At 41.9% G+C, this 20,584-nt stretch overlaps 1 protein-coding gene across 1 annotated transcript; it reads left to right on the top strand.

Annotated features, from left to right (window-relative positions):
- The first annotated feature begins 9,315 nt into the window (after positions 1-9,315).
- LOC118367742 (transmembrane protein 158-like) lies at positions 9,316-12,638 on the top strand. Its single transcript, XM_035751374.2, has one exon. The coding sequence runs from the start codon at positions 9,883-9,885 to the stop codon at positions 10,576-10,578; it is 696 nt and encodes a 231-aa protein (XP_035607267.1). The 5' UTR covers positions 9,316-9,882; the 3' UTR covers positions 10,579-12,638.
- The last annotated feature ends 7,946 nt before the right edge of the window (positions 12,639-20,584 follow it).

The raw sequence follows: 20,584 nt of genomic DNA, 5'->3' as shown, positions 1-20,584 counted from the left end.
TTCAGTGAGTCTGTATTACATTCAGTGAGTCTGTATTACATTCAGTAAGTCTGTATTACATTCAGTGAGTCTGTATTACATTTCAGTGAGTCTGTATTACATTCAGTAAGTCTGTATTACATTCAGTGAGTCTGTATTACATTTAGTGAGTCTGTATTACGTTCTGTGAGTTTGTATTACATTCAGTGAGTCTGTATTACATTCAGTGAGTCTGTATTGCATAGGTTATGGAGTGTTTGGTGTCAATAAAGGGAAATTGTTGACTTTAGGCTACACATAAGTTATTGTTCTCATTCAAATTAAATAACTTGGATCTAACAGCTAACTATTGAGCTATACATGTAAAAGGTTCAAACTTTACACCACAGCATTTGCTTTATTTTATTCATTGCAATGGCTGGCAGGCACGAGATGGTTCTGCTGGTTACCTTAGCAACCATTTTATCTCCACACCAGATTGTTTTCAGTTAAAGGATTTAGATTTGTGGAATGGGGAGTTAGGCGAACCAACACACACACACACACACACACACACACACACACACACACACACACACACACACACACACACACACACACACACACACACACACACACACACACACACACACACACACACACACACACACACACACACACACACACACACACACACACACACACACACACACACACACACACACACACACACACACACACAAAGGCTCTCCTTAAACTTGTTACAGAGCGAAAGTTATAAAATCACTAACTACTACACAAAAACAGAAAGGCCTTCTGTTATATCTTGCAGTAGCACGTGCCTCTTTGATGTCGACTTCCATGGTAATATGATGACTGTACAGAGTATAGACTAGTGTTTCCATGCACTCCATCTCCATTACAGAAGAGATAGATCCAACATGTAGGAGGATGCCTCGTCTAATCAGAGGCATTTCTCTATGAGAGATCCCCTGAGCATGCACCTTTGATCTGACTAACTAGCAGACAGAGGGAAGGAACACAGAAAAGGGGAAAATAGAAGTGAAAGATGGAGACGGGTGGGTGGTGGAGGTGTGGTGGGGTGGGAGGGATAGTGAGAGGCAAAGAAACAGCACAGAACAGAAAGTCTCTGTACTATCCATAGTCTGACGTCAGTGTACTAAACTAACCTGGGGTGCCGTGGCCGGTCTCCTGTCACGTTGTATATCACAGTCAAGCGGACCACGTCCCTGCCCAGGACACAACTCACAGGATGTGGTTATGAGGAGAAAAGTATGGAAGAGGAAAATGGGTTTTTGACACTATTTAGACAGTTTCCATCACCTGCCCTATTAAAGAATACACTTTCTTCAGCTGATCACTGATGAATGAATGAACGAACAGGACACTGGGCACATAAGTACAGTACTTATGTACTTGATACATTCATGAAGGTCAAAATTCTCCTTCGATTCAAGGTGGATTGAGTACTGTTCTATCATCTGATTTTAAAAATAAAGAAATAAGGCCAGTAGGAGGATTGTTATGAAACTATAAGGGCGGCAGGGTAGCCTAGTGGTTAGAGCATTGGACTAGTAACCGGAAGGTTGTGAGTTCAAACCCCCCAGCTGACAAGGTACAAATCTGTCGTTCTGCCCCTGGCAGTTAACCCACTGTTCCCAGGCCGTCATTGAAAATAAGAATTTGTTCTTAACTGACTTGCCTGGTTAAATAAAGGTAAAATAAAATAAAAAATAAAATAACAGGACTACATATGAGTTGTATAGATAGACAATGGATTGTAGTTAGAAATTTGAGAACAGGATGGGTTTGTCTGAGGGTCACTAATCCTAGTCAATTAGTCAATCTCCATTGATGTGCTTTGATGTTGTGGTTCAATACAGACCCTTAGCTAAAGACACAAGGTGAAACAGCCTGGGAATTCACTTCACAGTGTGAATTCTCTGTGTTCTCTGTGTGGACAAAGGATTTATCTTCCTGGACTCTGTACTGTTAAAATAGAACGACTCAAAACATTATCATTGTGTAGTGAAACCATAAATAGTGCACTTAAACTGAGATCTGGTGTTTGGATGTAAACGCAATGTAAGTGTTCTGATACAATTGATTTGATGGAAGCACCCTGAAACACCCAAAGTGGTTCTTCAATCTGAGTAATTGTGTTTTTAATAGGGTTTTGTTGTGTTTTTAAGAGTGTTGTGAAAACCCTTTTTGGTGTTTCAGTGCAGGTAGCATTAAAACACAAAAATAATGTTTTGTTAGACTGTGTCTCTCATTCAATCAAATAGTTTTACATGTTTAATTGGTTTATAGCATAAATATTGATGGATAATTACAGTCAATATTTTGTTAACATTTTAAAGAAGACTGTGAAATGAAATTTGTTCCTATATGGTAGACTTTGGGACTTGTTATAGGCAATAGTTGCCAGACCCATTGTGAGATTATAAATAATGTTACAATCAAAATGTTTAGGACTATGTAAGTTATAGCAGAGGTAACACTGGTATGCATGTGAGAAGGTAGATGCGGTAGACGGTAGAAACACCGCCTTAGTTAATTTTAACAGTGTGGGAGGTTATGTGAGATCAAAGCAGGAGGACTGTGGGTTATTTCAATGGCTGCAATGAACCAGGAATGTCATCTTATTGTGGTTGTTGGAAGGTTGTTTTTGGTTTGGAGGGAACACACAGGATAAGTTGCTCAGTGGTTGGGATAAGACTCTCTTTTACCCTTCATCTATTTTTCTCTCATTCTCTCCATCTTAGTTTCACAATTATTACATGATTCTACTTCTTTAATTTGCAATTTAAGTTATAGATCTCAAACCAATAAAGGAAAATAACACAGCCATCTATTCATCTACAATTACTCTGGGATGAGCTAATGACTGACAGATTTGATCAGCTCCCTCTTTGCCTTTGAATGTAATTTCAAACACTTTCTCTGATGCCTGTTTTCAAACTAAAGTAATCTATTCTGCAAGCAGAAGTCTACCTCCACCCACACCCCTCCTCCCTCCCTCCCACCTCTCAGGCTCAACCATGACAAACAACCCATGTTAATCACACCCTCTCGCCATGTTTCGGAGGGGGTTACAGTTCACACACACACACACACACACACACACACACACACACACACACACACACACACACACACACACACACACACACACACACACACACACACACACACACACACACACACACACACACACACACACACACACACACAGACAGAAGACAACCGATCACACAGCATCAGAGAGAGAACGTTCCTCCTCTGTGTGACTGGATAGAGGAGAGGATGCGGTGGGGTGGTGGGTGGAAGGTGATGTGGGGGACTGGTCGGTTCCCAACCATCAAAAGGTGACCTTTTGGAGGACGGCCATGTGATTCACGTCCACGTCAGCCGTGCTGAGAAGTGGCGGCATCGGCGCAGGCAAGAAGCAATCTCACACCATCTTGGCTCCCAGAGTCCAATGAGGAAGGGCCTGATCAGCCTCTGCCTGTGACCATTGTTCAGAGGGTCTGATAAGTGTGATGTTATTTCCAGGTCCTATTTCACGGCGACAACCACTCAGCATGGTCCCGGCCTCCTGTGCACTGTGTCCTTCATTGATCTTTTCCCAGAGAAGACAAAGATAGAAAAGGAGGAACACGGTGGTATGGTGAAGCCGGACGGTTCTGAAAGGCAGAAGGAGTAGAATTGTTAGTTAGAGACCATAGAAACGCCTGGACACCGACATCCAAGCTCATTAGCATGTCAACTGTAACATTTGCCTTGGTGTTCAAGCAAGTGTGTTAACTATGACCCTGGTGTTCTTATTTGTCAGATGGAACAGCAAGATCAGCTCTATTTTGAGAACGATTACTTCTCAGAAGCATTGTTTTACAGTTTCTTACTTTTCACTAACAGGGGTATGCATTCTGACAAACCATCATAGTACTGTAGTAAGAAACTGCATTACAATAAACTCAGATACATAACTTAACGAAAAAGTAGTTTGGTATTAGTGCCTATACCTCACGTGCCAATACATGAGTTTCTAATCAAATCCATAATTTGCCCCAAACTATATTGCCCCATACTAACCCATCCAGCCCACAACAACCACTGAATCTCCTGAGAGGGCCTCATTAAGAAACACAGAGACATTATAGTTGGTATCGTTCCTCTGATCTTTCCCATGCCATTATAACAGGTTGACATGGGAGTTCAGATTCACATCGTCTTGTTTTAATCAGTGTCTTGATGTTGTGTGTCTAATAAACTGTGCTGCTTTGCCTCATCAAGGCTGATAGTTCTGTTTCCTGTGAGAGAGATGAGCACTTCCACATACAGTACATAACAACACAGCGCTTCCTTCCTTCCTTCCTCCGCCCGCCATCCCGCCCGGCTCCTAACAGAACTCCTCGGTAGTTAACGCTACTAATTAGTGCTCCTCTCTCCTGTGGATCCCTCTGCAGTCTCACAGACATGGGGGGTAGGGGGAGGGAAGGTGGTGGGTACCCTGATCTCTGCCGATCGAAACATTTTGTTACTCACCAAAATCACAATATATGCTGGGTGCATTTGAGTCTGCCTGTCCAACACTCAATCTATATAGTAGTCCATTTGATTTGATTTGTTTATTTCAATCCCAATTAGTTTTCACAGGGGCAGCAGCTGTTCTTCCTGTGGTCCACATAAAACACAAAACATGATAAATAAGAAAACACTGCTACACTGATAGACAAGGACAGTCACACAAATGTAAAATACATTCATATACAAACAGTACAACAAGAACAACAAAAATAATGTATGTGTTAGTGTCTGTGTGTGTGTGTGTGTTGGTGTGTCAGTCCCCTCATTTGTGTTAGTTTTGTCGCTGTTGTAGTTTTTTAAGGCATATACAAATGTAATCATATCAAACTTCTCATTCACTGTATGAGTACACACGAAACCACTCCAGCCACATTGTCTCACGTCAGATGGCGTCACTTTTCCGCGATGCTCGTCCCTCAATCCGTGCAGGTGGAATCAACGTGCTATCTGATGTAAGTCAATGCACCAGCCTTGCAAGTAGCTATAGAAACTAACATAAACCCTAACCTGAACACACATCCTACCCAGAGGAACTTTTCACATTTCTCCTAAAAATGGACATTAATAATATAATTCCTCTCTAAATCTCTCCACTTCTAAATTGTCCCTCATCTCAACCAATAAGTAAAGGTCAGCTGGTTACCATGGTGATGGGTCAGGGGACTTGCCTTGCCATTGTTGGAATGAAAAGGAACAGCAGAAGTAAGAAGTATCAAGGGAGTCAGTCACAAGGCTCAGATCCACAGAAGGAGTGAGAGCACGGAGGATGTGAAAACAAATGTGTCCAATAGCCAATATCTAATTAAACAGGTTGTCTATGTGAGCAGCCGAGAGTACAGAGAAATAGTGCCTGTCTGCTCCTGCACAGTGAGGGTGGATGGAGGAGAGACCAGGAGCCACGAACAGGTCTCTTTTTAGCAAGGTCCCCGGTAAAAAGAGATACACTCTGAGAAAATGAATCTTTTATACATTCTCCTTTGGCACAAGAGAGACTTTTATCTCTGTCCCATTAGCATTTTTGGCGCTGAAGCAATTTACATTTTTATAGCATAATTAATGAACAAGAAAGTAATTTACATTTTCGCTCCATTCGCCGGGCACATTGTCTGGAGCATATTTGATATTTGGAGGGGGCCAGTATTTGGGAATGTGTGGGTGAGTTGGTGTGTCAGTGTCTCTGTAATTGTGTGTTTCGATCAGTGTGTCAAGCAGTGTGTGTGTGTGTAGTGGAGGAGTGTGTGTGGGAGTTTCCAAGGAAAAGATGGAACAGAATAGGACCTAATAAACAACAGGGGAGGAATAAAGGAGGAGAGGTGTTTTCAGGTGCAAATTGAGGCCAGAGGTGACCTGTCTTTTACTTCAGCTGGTGCTCACATCAAAAGGCTGGAGGCAGTCCTTCACAGCAAATTAAACCATTCAAGCAGCTCAAAGGGAAATATCATTCATACAAGTGTCATACATATTCCCGACAAATAAAAAGAGAAACTGTGTCATTATTGTTTTGCTTTTTTCACTCTCCAAGTTGATGACCCTTGTGACGGTTAACCCTGTAAAGCCTGGCTCTTATCTTTTGAAAAGGGCTCTCACGTTAATAGTGGTTTTCTGGCTTAAATATTAAAGGGCAGTCAGAATAAGGAATATCCCATATGACATTAGTGTATATCAGTGAAAGACAGTGATCCGGCTCCAAGTATTTTACTGGTTTGTGACTCAATGGCATCGCCCCCGGTTAGAGGGGAATAAAGCTGCCTAAGAGTTAACACACAGGAACTTTATTTAAACACACAGAGGAAGGTTAATATGGGGATGCACATAAGGTGGGAAAGATTGTGAAATGGTACACTCTTAGAAAAAAGGGTTCCAAAAGGGTTCTTCGGCTGTCCCCATAGGAGAACCCTTTTGGTTCCAGGAAGAACCGTTTTTGGGTTCCATGTAGAAACCTCTGTAGAAAGAGTTCTACATGGAACCCAAAAGGGTTCTACCTGAAACCAAAAAGGGTTCTTCAAAGGGTTTTCCTATGGGGACAGCCAAAGAACCCTTTAAGGTTCTAGATATCACATTTTTTCAATAGAGTGTAATGGTTCTGTAATGGACAGAAACAGAGGTAAATAATACACACATACCGAACGAATACATCAGGGCACAAATGCATAGATACAGAATCTTACAGAATATAGCAGTAGTAAATGTGAAAGGACTGTATAGTATCACACAGCACAGTAAACTCAGAGGAGTGACATACAATAAACAATCATAGCAACTAACTATGAAGAACAACATACAAATGTCAAACAACTCACTTTGGACACCCACACCATCCCACCGGTCCAGAGATATGAGTGAGTCCAGTTGTTGATGGTCAGAGACAGATGTTGCCACTGCTTGAGGGAGACTGACAGTATAGTGTAACCTGCAGAGTCAAGATGATGGGCAGATGTCCGGACCTCTAGTAACCTCCCTAGCGATCTATCAGGGCACAGGTCACACAGGTCATACAGGTCAGAGGGAGTTTGAGGGGCAGGTTTTTGTTACCCCCTAGAGTCTAGAATCTCAGGCTCCGGTCATGGGGGATGGGGAGTGGAGTGTGGAGCTTACAGTTGTGAGGTGCTGATAACAGTCACCTGCAGGGAATTCGTAACAATCATCTTTAGTTTATTTCACCCTGCAATGAATGTGATTTATGCATACCTGTGGTCTAAATGATGAAGTGTTTTGTGGGATAAATTCTCTGTTTTGAAACTGTCAACTACAACAAGACAAGCAGTCAGAATGTGTTTTTTTCTCTTCAGCCAGTCTTCAAGCCAGACATGTGATATAGACGTCCATGGGACGTCTTCCATTGAACTCTGTGACACAGCAATGTGTGTGAGCGTAATCTAGTCAAATCTATACAAAACCCGAAGGCACAGAACAGAACAATAGCCTACATGGTGGCAGATGAGAGGTTTCGGACATTGTCACATGCCAAAGTAGAACAGGTGTGTCAGTAAAATATGTAAACCTTGATTAAAGAGCCCTGCCAACACTGCAGCCAGCTCTGCCCCAGTACTGTGGCTGTAATTCTAATCAGGTTTCCCAACTCACAAAATGGAGGTGTTCCTAACACATTGAGGTTCTGTCAACGGTGGGTGTAGCTGGTGCATAGAAGTCAGGCGCAGGAGAGCAGAGATGAGTGAACACGAAGTACTTTACTGAGGCAAGTAGTAAGACCAGAACGCAACAGCGTCACCAATACCAAATGCCCAAAACAAGTAAGGCCGGTACAGTACCACAAACAAAGTACAAAGTACCGGCTGCCACAAAACACAGGTATACATAAAACCTGGCGCTAACCAGCCGGGAGCGTGCCAACCTCGACAATAAACAATACCCCACACAAACATGGAAAGAACAGAGGGCTAAATACACATAGTAATTATGAGGAGACGTAAACAAGGTGTGCAGGAAAACAAGACAAAACAAATGGAAAATAAAAGATGGAGCGGCGATGGCTAGAAGACCGGTGACGTCGACCGCCGAATGCCGCCCGAACAAGTAGAGGGACCGACTTCGGCAGAAGTCGTGACAGGTTCATTGTATTTTCCAACATTAAATACAGTCAAAGACTATTCCTATGTGTCACAGAACAGCTGAGTTACTCTCACAAGGTGCCCTACCGACACTTATAGAGAGAGACAGATGTTCACTGATGTGCCTGGCTATCCTTGATTGCACCATAGCTACTCCATAACGGCTGTCTGTCACAAACTCTATATAGCCTCGTTATTGTTATGTCATTTTGTTCTGTTACTTTTAGATGTACATTTTTTAAAACTTTAGTTTATTTAGTAAATATTTCTTGAACTGGAATTGGTTAAGGGCTTGTAAGTACGCATTTCACGGTAATGTTGTACATTCGGCGCATGTGGCAAATACAATTTGATTTGATCCCAACAAATGGCATTACTGAGTCTGCTGGTGGTAACACATCTAAACATGCACTCTAAGCAGTCTGACTGGGGCTGAAATATAATTAATTAAGACTAAATCCATTATCATAAAGAGAGATAATCTAACTTGATTACTTCCCCTTAAGGCAATTCATCTCCGGCACCTGCTTTGATTTGACATGCCTTGCTCCTGGCATCCCAGGGGGGATTTCATTGCCATCTTATGCTTGTGTAATTACCATCAACTGGTGTGCACACAGACTCACCCTGAAGAGTAATTTGAAGATAATCAATGGATTGACTGGTTCTGTTGAATGAGCACCAATTATGGGACTCTACCTTCTCATAGAAAGGATGAGGTAGCGACAGGCCAGGAATCACTGATGGTGTGGCTGGGATTTAAAACAAACAACATTTTTTGTTTATTTGCAGATTTATACCTTATTATTTACTATAATATAGGTTTATTGTTTTAAATATGGCTGAACAGTCTAGCATGGGAGCCTTCCCCTTCAGGACTTCTTCTTAGCAAGGCCTTCTGATTTGTAGGGCTTCTTGGAGTAGGGCGAAGACAAGTTGGTCCTTGACGCTGATCTGGGACAGTTTAGCATTTTCCCCATTAATGGAGTTGGGGGAGGGGAAGCTGATCCTAGGTCTGTACCAATGGGAAATGTCACCCTGGAAGGGAATTCTCCCAGTCCATTGTCCAGCGGTGCTGAACTGTGGAGTTCATGGGTTGCTGTCCGGTTTAATGGTGCTGAATCTCGCATCCGCTTTAGCACCATTGAACGTATTACTCTTTTGACAAAGTCAAAAATTTGAGGAGACATATTTTCCTGCATCACAATTCATATTAAGAGGCTTTGGGCATAGGGACTCAGTTGGCCAAATAGAAAGCAAGGAGCGAGGAAGAGGAGGGGGAATGCCTTGTATTTGCGCATATCATCTTCCACCCACCCTGTCCTTGAAGCCGCGTCACGCATTAACTAAAGAGAGGCGAGAGAGAGAGAGAGAGAGAGAGAGAGAGAGAGAGAGAGAGAGAGAGAGAGAGAGAGAGAGAGAGAGAGAGAGAGAGAAAGAGACTACCAGGGTCCTCGCAGCACACCACAGCCTATCTCTTGCAAAGTAGTGCCCAGTAGCAGTTTGGCAAGAAGCCAGTTACTTTCTTAACCAAATCGAGGGAGGGGGCGCGCACGGTGCGTGTTACGGGCAACTGACGTTCCCAACTGTTCTCTCCGGCAACGGAAGATGCACACTATGGATGTTTGTGTAATCGCTGGAGACCCCAGTTTTCTGCATTTTTTTAACGACGGACACGCCTCGTCAGTTGCCTTGCGTCCCCACGGAACATCATGCGAGTAGGAGCAACGCACCCAATGCCATGGTGAGCAACTCCCCGACTTTTCTGCTGGCTCTGACCACCGTAGCCGGACTACTCCAGCGGTGCCACGGCTGGAGCGACGAGGACCTCCTGTTACCCCCCATCAACTCCACCAACAGATTCTTGGCCAACTTGGAGGTAGACGTGCACTACTCGAAGAGATCCGTGGAGGAGAGCGAAGCCTCCTCGTCAGACACTTCGTTACAGCCGTTGCCACAGTGCAACGTCAGCGTGCAGAGCCTTTTTCCCACCTCGCTAGTGGCTCGTTGGGACAGCAACTTCGGTTTCCAGTGCGATGTGTTTATATATACCGCCAATAACCATGGAAGGGCTTTTTTCTCTGCTGCTATCAACAGAGCCATCTCACCTGTTCTCATCGAACACCTCGGAGTCACCGGCGGCCAGCAGGAGTTTAGACTGTGTGTTGGATGTGGCATGTCACGATACCGGCGATTCGGCAAGTCAAAGGCTCAGCAGACGGGGGATCCCATCAATTTCTGCTGTGTTGACTTCAGCCTTAACGAACTAAATGGGGACAAAAGTTGGAGATTGAACCGTAAACCTATCGAGTCAACTCTTGTGGCTTGTTTCATGACTCTAGTGATAATAGTGTGGAGTGTTGCTGCCCTCATATGGCCGGTGCCTATTATTGCAGGATTTCTGCCCAACGGAATGGAACAGAGAAGGCCGAGATAAAGAATTCTGGAGATAAGCCCCCAAGCCAAGAGGCAAAAAATACTGTAGAATACATATTTCAACGTTTTTTTCACATTCTACCCGTATGAAAGAATGCCCGTTTCCCAATTTTACCGTTTAGAATGAAAGAGTGCTTTTTGGTTTTGGTCTATTTCCTATTTATAGGCCTTTATAGTAAGAAGACCAATAGTTTTAAAGGTGGGCTGTGTTACTGTATTACATTGGCTGTAGAATAGGTGCATATGTAGAGTGTGTTAACAACATTTCACTGTAAACAGTGTTTGTATGGTTTTACATATTTCTAGGATTATTGCCTATAGGCAAGTGGTGTAGTGGTGCCTGAAGAATAGGTATACTCTTAATTTTGGAAAAAAATGTCCCAAACGGCCTGCCCGGTGAAGGAAAGGCGTTCTGTGTGGAAAATTCTATGCGAAACAGTGACATTCATTCTGTATTACCTAAAATGATAAATCCCATATTGGTCTTTCACAGACAGGACAACCCAAGCTGTACTGTGCAAGGAGGCTAATTGTAGGCGTACTATTGAAACAGATAAATTAGGCTGTCAACTAAATCAGACATTCAAAGGTTTCAGATGTATTTTTTCAGATTTTCACTCTCAAAATCACACTTTGTTTTATAGAAAAACAACACAATTGGATGTTCTAAGTCCATAAAAATGCTTAAACTACATCATGAGACCACTTTTGAGGTCTGGGAAAAATCTAAGATAAAACCATTTTTGTGTAGTTCAAATCAAAGTTTATTTGTCACGTGCGCCGAATACAACAGGTGTAGTAGACCTTACAGTGAAATGCTTACTTACAGACTCTAACCAATAGTGCGAAAGAAAAAGGTGTGTGTGTGTGTGTGTAGGTAAGTAAAGAACTAAAACAACAGTAAAAAGACATTTGAAAATAACAGTAGCAAGGCTATATACAGACACCGGTTAGTCAGGCTTATTGAGGTAGTATGTACATTTAGATATGGTTAAAGTGACAATGTATATATGATGAACAGAGAGTAGCAGTAGCGTAAAAGAGGGGTTGGCTGGTGGTGGGACACAATGCAGATAGCCCGGTTAGTCAATGTCCGGGAGCACTGGTTGGTCGGGCCAATTGAGGTAGTATGTACATGAGTGTATAGTTATAGTGACTATGCATATAAGATAAACAGAGTAGCAGCAGCGTAAAAGAGGGGTTACTCTTTAATTCAAGTGTGCAGGCACCTAGCACTATTGTTTTGTTAGTGGTGTTTGTGTAGCACATGAGATGGAGTTTGCAAGACAAATGGCCACTGGATTAATGCAAATAATCATGTTATCATTCTGCCAGGTAGGCGTAGGCTACTTTGTAGCTAGTTAACATTTAATAGGTTTTTGGGAAAGCCTTTCCATCTACCAGAAGACAGTTAGGCCTATCATTAGCATCGCTATAATTTTCCTGTTCCTTAATTGTTTGAAACCTGGACATTTTACTTCATATTATGAGGCATGTCTTACCATTGCATAGAAACATGGAGGTAATCATTTTATAAAGACTTCCTCATATGCGTTCTCCTGTTCTGCTGGTTTTCGTTCAACTTTATTTATTTGTCTAGCAGCCAAATGCATTATCCTAGTCATATTAGCAACGGATGAAGGTTGTTGCATCTTTAGATCTCCCTCATATCTCATTTTCTTATGGATATTTCAATCTCCATCCATCAAACCTCTCACATATGCTGTGCACATTTTAGAGTGGTGTTTTCTTGCTAATTGCATTTTGGAACATTCCCATGTAGGCCTACCGCCATGTGCCCATTGCCACATCTAAAATGTGAAGAAATAATAGTTTATCAACATTTAAGCGAAACATGAAGAAATATACGCATGCCCACTGAAAAATAAGTGGGTATACGGTGTAAACCTGCTCGTACCCTTAACTACACACACCACTGAGGCCTGTTATTTGTTGTGTTTATGTAGAGAGAAATTGCAGTTTTTCTCATGAACTTGAGTTAAAAAGTGTGTTGTAATACATGGTGGGTAGATCTTGTCAAGAATAAATGCATAAATGTCATAGGCCTACCTGAATTTATTTTGGATGTTGTATCAACTATTTTGACGTATTGGCAACCCCTCTCTGATATGGTTTAATATTATTTATAATGTTAGATTTATATATATAACACAACTAAAACTAAGCTGATAATATATTTGTATTTATTTGTATGAGATAACATGAATTAATAAATAAATCAAATGGATTTGTTTTATATAATACGGAGGTGAGGAGACCTATTTATTTTTAACTAACTGCTTAGTGACCGATTACGCAAATAGACTGGGTCGGTGAAATGTGCTATGGTCTGTAACTGAAAGAGAAACGACAATGCTCCATTCTCTGTTTGAGAGAGCTTCAGGGAATAGCAGCTGGGAATTTGCATTCATCTTTCAAATGTGAGTAGGCAATGAGAATATTTAGGTAAGCAAGTTGATGTGCTTATGTGTTTCTGAGTAACACACAATCTACTGTGCACAAACTGGTTGAATTTTTCAACATATGGTGACATGGAATCTACAGCTATTGTTTCAATTCAACCCAGGGTTCAACTAAAACTAGACCATACATATAGTCCTAGGGTTTCAAGCTTTGGTTGAGTTCAAATTTAATCTTCAAGTTAATCATTGAAATGTTGGAATCATGTCTACATCTCAACCAAAAATAATGGTTGAAGAACTAAATCAAACTAAACTTTATTTAAAGTGCATTTAAACTTTGATTAGATTAGGTCTTATTATTTAACTTAGATTTTTGTTTGAGATGGAGACATGAATCCAACATATAAATGATAAATGTTTCTACAAACTGGACATTGACTTGTGTTCGGTTGTCAACGCAACCAAATATCACCATTTGAAGGACATGTATCTTCTGCTTGGATAGTTCCGTCGTGCCACTGGATAAGTCTGCCTTTGATTCCAGTTTGTCTACAAATGTATCATTTATATGTTGGATTCAAATCGCCATCTCAACCAAGAAAAGTTCAAGAACAGGACAAAATCAAATCAAACATTAATTGCACTTTAAATTGTAACGGCTCTCTTCTATCTCCTCCTCTGACGAAGAGGTAGAACAAGGATCGGACCAAAATGCGGCGTGGTGGTTACTCATGTTCTTTAATGAAAATTGAACGATACATGAAATAACTAAATATACAAAACAACAAACGAAACGCGAAAACCTATACAGCCTATCTTGTGACAAACAACACAGAGACAGGAACAATCACCCACAAAACACACAGTGAAACCTAGGCTACCTAAATATGGTTCCCAATCAGAGACAACGAGAATCACCTGACTCTGATTGAGAACCGCCTCAGGCAGCCAAGCCTATGCTAGACACCCCTACTCAGCCGCAATCCCAATGCCTACAAAACCCCAATACGAAACACAACAAAATAAACCCATGTCACACCCTGGCCTGACCAAATATATAACGAAAACACAAAATACTAAGACCAAGGCGTGACATAAATAAAGTTTTATTTGATTTAGTCCTATTCTTTAACTTTGATTATTGGTTGAGGTGGAGACGTGAATCCAACATATCAATTATTAATTTGTAGACCAACTGTAATTAACAGCAGACTGTCAGGGGCACAAAATATAAATCTCCTTCAAATAGTGATATTTGGTTGCATTGACAACAAAATACAATTCAATATCACTTTTGTGATACAGTAAATAGCCTATTAACTTGTCTACAAATGACCAAATTGTTTGTTGGATTCCCGTCTCCAACTAAACCAAAATTAAACGTTAAAGAATAGGATTAAGCCAGTGGCTCAGATGAAACTATCAAAGCATTCGATATCCTTTAAATGTTGATATTTGGTTGCGTTGTCAACCAAACACAATTCAATATTACTTTTGTAATAGAGTAAATAGCCTAAAATTAAGTATATCTTACAAACTAATGGAATTCAACTTAAAATGAGTAACACATCCATGGTCGCAACGTGAGGTTAGCCTTGTCACGCTTGTCGAAATCGTGGAAATGACCGGACCAAGGTTCAGCGTGGTGAGCGTACATTTTTCTTTATTATAAATGTCGCCAACAAAACAAGAAACAACAAACACAAACGTGATGCTTACTAGGGCTTTACAGGCCACTAATAAAGACAACTACCCACAAAATACAAAAGGCTGCCTAAGTATGATTCCCAATCAGAGACAACGATACCCGGCCAAAACATAGAAACACAGAACATAGAGTTTCCCACCCGCGTCACACCAAACATAGAGAATAAAAAGATCTCTATGGTCAGGGTGTAACAAGCCTACTGTAATTATCAAATCAAATCAAATGTATTTGTCATATACACATGGTTAGCAGATGTTAATGCGAGTGTAGCGAAATGCTTGTGCTTCTAGTTCCGACAATGCAGTAATAACCAACTATAAATGTCTTCTTATGTAATCATAAGAAAGCGTGCATGTTCAAGATAGCATGCAAAGGATGCAGGTCTGTGGAGATCTTCACAATTGCTATAATAATCTGTGCAGATTCTCGAAAAGCATTGATCATTTGCACTATGTACTTTCATGTCATCTCAACTGCAATCCAGGTAATTTGGTTGTGCTATGAGATTAAGCATTTAAATGTGCTTTTAAATTGTTGAAAGTGCAGTGATAACACATTTAGATGACAACTCAATAAAAAATCTGACATTTTGTTTCATTGGAATTTGGTTGTGCTTATAAAATGGTTGAAAGCACAGTGATACATTGGGAATTCAAACAAATTATGGCTGTCATTTTGAGTGGGTCAACATCTCAAACGAATATTACCCACATTTCCACATTGAAATGATATGGTGTGCCCAGTGGGAAGCGTCCTTGTGTTAAATTATGTTTGTGAAAGGAGAGAAGAATCTCTCTCAACAAGCTCCTTGCACCCCCTTTTGTTGATCCTTCTTGCTGCTCCTGTTCACAGTCATTATCCCCGTCATCGCCTATACTCGCAGGGAACACTCCTGCATCTCAGGCCCTCACCACCATCTAACACTCTGGTGAATTCACGGATGGTCAATTACATTGTTTGTTCAATCTTTTTTCTTTCACTGTCAGTCCCAATCCCCAGAACTGTAGCTATTGCGTTGTCTAGGTGTGTGAGGTGAATTCAGCACATGGCTCTAATGCGTAGATGGTATGTGTGATATATTTGCCATGTGTGCTTGGGTGTTACATAAAAATGGCTTCTGCTCTGCTGTATAATCTAAAATGAGGTTAAATGGCATTATTGAGTTATTACGTAATAACAAGTAATTGATTTCGACTTTTGAGCACCAAGTAGTCTAATGATGATCACCCTATTTTCAGTTAAGTTGAACTTGTTTGGTAAAGAAAAACAACAGTTCATAGTATGGCCAAATGATATGTGCCATTGGTCCAGTGAAACTTGCTGCCGAGGTCTAAAAGGCCAGATTTGACTAAATACCTATAAGACCCCGGTCTGTTCATTTTGAATTACAGTAAAGCTTATTTTCCTAGAAACGTTTTAAAAAACGTCACCGAGTTCAAATATGTTGCAATTCTTCAAGCAACAACTGACCTGTCAAAATGACTTCGAACAGGAACGCCTTACCCGAGAAATGATGTCACACAGCAGGACATAAAATGTAGATGTCACCCATTTTACTCAAAGCGAAAGAACTACACGGAGGTCCGAGGCCATAAAGTTGAGCCCATTTGAGTTCCGTTAGCTTATCGTTTGAGATACAGACGCTGAAAATAAAGGTATGACTTTATCAACGGTCGGCTGTGCTCTGCAGCTTTTGGGGATTGCGTCCGCCGTTTTCGTGCTCTCAGGTTAGTCACTGCTTAGCCCTTGATCATGACTCTCAGTTCCATTACATTACACATAATAGGGGAGTTTTATTAATCAAGAGCCGCGATGCTCCATCTAAACATTAATAAGCGTCGCTTGCGGTACGGTTTTGGAAGCATAGACCTTGTCTTTCATTTCGGCTAAATTGATACACACCTTTATAGTGTTAGGATTCCCACACAGTCATACTTCCTTGTTATAGATTGAAGACATAGTGGACTACCTGAGCTAATTAACGTAAACTCGTACATCGCCTTGGTCCGTTCAATTGCCCTTATTTTAGCGCCCCAAAAACGTAATACTTCCAGACCAACTGTAATATCAATACCATTGCAAAGCACAATTCTTCCCTTTCCAAACGAATCAATTACATAACCTAAATGCTGCCCGTTTCTGCATAATTCAAGCAGGCAATGAGCCCCATCCGGTCTTTTTAAAAATGGCGGGTGGGGAAGTGAAACTAATGCGTGATAGTGAGAAGGAGAGATGTTGTGTGAGAAAATAGCTTTTTTTCACTCGATCTGTGATATTCCTACTGATATTTGGGGTGTCCCTGGGCACTTTCACATGGTTAATAGAACAACAAACACATACTAAAGCATCAACCCCTCTCACCCCAACCCCTATCCCTGATACATTCCTAGCACCACTCCCTTCAATCTCACACGCACCAAACGTAGCAATACACCTATAGACCCACCATGCACACCAGACAAGGTTAGGAGCACCACCTTATGTATACCCACGAATGCAACCACCACCATTGCACTATAGTTTTCACGTCTAATAAGACGTGAAGAGGGGGATTTGTTATATAAATATTCATACACATAGCTCATATATTATACAGCGCTAAGCTAATCCGCCTGACTCAAGTCATCTTATGTACCCCTGCTAAAACAGGAACTAGCTCACACAGCCAGCAATAAAACTATCCCCCCTAACACTATCTCCTCAGCTTTGTTGTCTCCCGACCCCAGGAAACAAAGACATTCCATCGCATGAACACATACACCCAGCCATAAAAACTGCCCCTCTACCTCACGAACCCCTGACACAAACATCTCCTAGAATAAACAGTCTTCTCCCCTTCTACTGGTCGGGTGCCCAGAACAGAAGACTGCTGTGCACCAATGGGGGCTTCTACTCTGGCTAGAGCGGGTCCGCCGCCAACCCTACGGGACCATTCAGAAGGCGTCACAACAAGACTCTACCTACTTTATTATTATTATTTATTCTATGTATAAAAATGAATGTAACCTTTGTATAAGTTCTCTTTTTCACCTGACTCCTTATCGGGTTATATGAACTAGATCCGTGCACGATGTAGAACAAGATATCTTTGACCAATAAACAGCCTTTTTGTTACAACTGAAATCCACTCTGTCCAGCGCCCATGATTTGGTCTCGACTCTCCACTATTTAAACACTAACAAATGTCAATACCATTGCAAAGCACAATTTCTCCCCTTTCCAAACGAATCAATTACATAACCTAAATGCTGCCCGTTTCTGCATAATTCAAGCAGGCAATGAGCCCCATCGGGTCTTTTTAAAAATGGCGGGTGGGGAAGTGAAACTAATGCGTGATAGTGAGAAGGAGAGATGTGTGAGAAAATAGCTTTTTTTCCACTCGATCTGTCCAACTTATCACCATATCATCTCTAAAATGTAAATAAAACACTATAAAGAGTTTATATAATGTGTCATTACATACCTATTTGAAGGTTTGTGTCGAATTTGAATCTGGTTTTTAGGGCGGTGCTAAAGTGATCTTCAGAAGTAAACAGCGGCTTTGAGAGTGATGATTGCATGCAATGATGACGAAAAAAATGACTAGGTATCCCCCCCTTACCCCGTCACTGTCCATTTCTTGTTTTTAAAGGATGATAGAAGTGCTACACCTGGTGGAGAGAGATTGTAAGACAGAAATAGTTGCTTTATGCGTGCGGTACGTTATGACATGACATGTCAAGATATAATGGAGGGTCAGTTTATTAAACTTTTCTCCAATACTATAGAGCCATTACCATGTCGAATAGAAACCTAGTTCACACCCCCGATTTTGACGTCAACACAGTCGCTACTGTCCCATTAGTTTTCTTTGTAGCCTCATTTGAATGTTGCGGTTGCGCACATTTGTACGGAATGGGGTGAGTTTACATTAACTAACTTCTCTGAACACCTGTGTGTAGATGGAAGACAGATGCCACACACATGTTGTCATTGAAAATGACTGTCTGCTGCAACAGTGTTTAAACCAATGAAAACTGTGTACAGTACATTAACTGTATTTTGCATTTGTGAAATTTTTTAATGTGATGTGAAATTAGAGGGATTTATGTTTCTAGAACCGTACCGTAATTGAGATTCGATTCACGTTTAGATGGAGTATTTGGTTGTTTTGGCTTCCAGAGCCAATTCACCCATTAAACAGAACATGTAAGGTTCTTGGGCTAGTCACTGCTGAGTGTCAGGAAACAGAATTATAATTTTGTCATGACTTCCACCAACGGTGGCGCCTCTCTCTGTTTGGGCGGTGCTCGGCGGTCGTCTCCGCCGGCCTACTAGCTGCCACCGATCCATTTTTCCTTTTCGTTTGTGTCTGTATGTTTTTGTTATCACCTGTGTCTGATTAGTTAATTTCGGTGGGTTTATTAACCTCCACTGCCTGCTAGTCTTTGTGCAGGATTATTTTGCTGTGTGAGCTCTGTTAGGGGTGCATGTTTGCGCCACAGGGTTTTTTTCCCCTCACAGTCGTTGTACCGTTGGTACTGTATTAGGAGTAGATGTTTCTCCTCCGTGTGTTTCGTGATTTTCCCCGCCTGTTGTTGGTGGGTTGGGACTTATAATAAACAACTGTGCCAACTGGAATTCCTTGCTCTCCTGCTCCTGACTCCTGCACCTACCTCTTCTTAGGAGGCACCTAACACATTTTAAGATTTTGGTAATTTGGTAATAGTTTTAAACATTTAGAAGTGAACCCTAATACATTTGTGATTATTTTGATTCTGTAAAAAACAACTGAAGAATAGGGAAATTATTTGAATTCCTTTATATTTCATGACTAGGTCATTGCAATTGTCCCTTTACTATATAGAATGAAATGTAGATATGTATACAATGATATGTTCTATGAAATGTTGCCCATGATAACACTAACAGTATTATGAAGTCGCAGGGATATTCTAGAATTGGAAGATGATGTATTCTACAGGTAGACAGACTATGCATGTCAGGATAGCTAGGAGTGGTGGGTGTGGAGTCAGGCGCAGAGAGCAAAGTTCCAAAGAAGAATGTTTATTCCAAATATGGGTCAAGCCAAAAACAACAGGCACACATGACCACAAAAAAACAGGACCAAAAACAAACCGTAAGCAATAAAACACGAACCTCCACTGACAGCAAAATAAACAAGCCTGCACAAAAGCAGGCTGGCCCTGAAGACTTAAATAGCCCGGAAAAAATGGTTAACAAGAAACAGCTGAAAACAATCAAGAAAGACAAAACCAACAGAAAAGGGAAAAATAATCGGTGGCAGCTAGTAGACCGGTGACGAAGACCGCCGAGTGCCTCCCAAACAGGGAGAGGACCCACCTTCGGTGGAAGTCGTGACAGTACCCACCCCCTGACGCGCGGCTCCCGCAGCGCACCGACACCGGCCTGAGGGCGACCCGGAGGGCGAGGTGCAGGGCGTTCTGGATGGAGGCGGTGGAAATCCCTCAGCAGTGATGGATCCAAGATGTCCTCCACCGGTACACAGCACCTCTCCTCCGGTCCATACCCCTTCCAATCCACAAGGTACTGCAGGCCCCTCACCCGGTGTCTAGAGTCCAGAATGGAACGTACCGTGTACGCCGGGGGCCCTTTGATGTCCAGAGGGGACGGAGGGAACTCCAGTACCTCACCTTCCTGCAGGGGACCAGCTACCACCGGCCTGAGGAGAGACACATGACACGAGGGGTTAATGCAATAGTAAGAAGGGAGCTGTAACCTGTAACATACCTAGTTTATACTCCTCAGGACTTGAAATGGCCCCACACACTGCGGCCCCAGCTTCCGGCAGGGCAGGTGGAGGGCCAGGTTTCGGGTCGAAGCCAGACCCTGTCCCCCGGTGCAAACATGGGGCC

This window comes from Oncorhynchus keta, chromosome 34 (genome assembly GCF_023373465.1).
Source record: "Oncorhynchus keta strain PuntledgeMale-10-30-2019 chromosome 34, Oket_V2, whole genome shotgun sequence".
Classification (NCBI taxonomy): domain Eukaryota; kingdom Metazoa; phylum Chordata; class Actinopteri; order Salmoniformes; family Salmonidae; genus Oncorhynchus; species Oncorhynchus keta.
The sequence above is the reverse complement of the archived record's forward strand: the minus strand, read 5'-3'. Positions and strand labels throughout refer to the sequence as shown.

Excerpts from the sequence above, each read along its gene's own strand:
- LOC118367742 (XM_035751374.2), top strand. The coding sequence starts at position 9,883 with ATGGTGAGCAACTCCCCGACTTTTCTGCTGGCTCTGACCACCGTAGCC.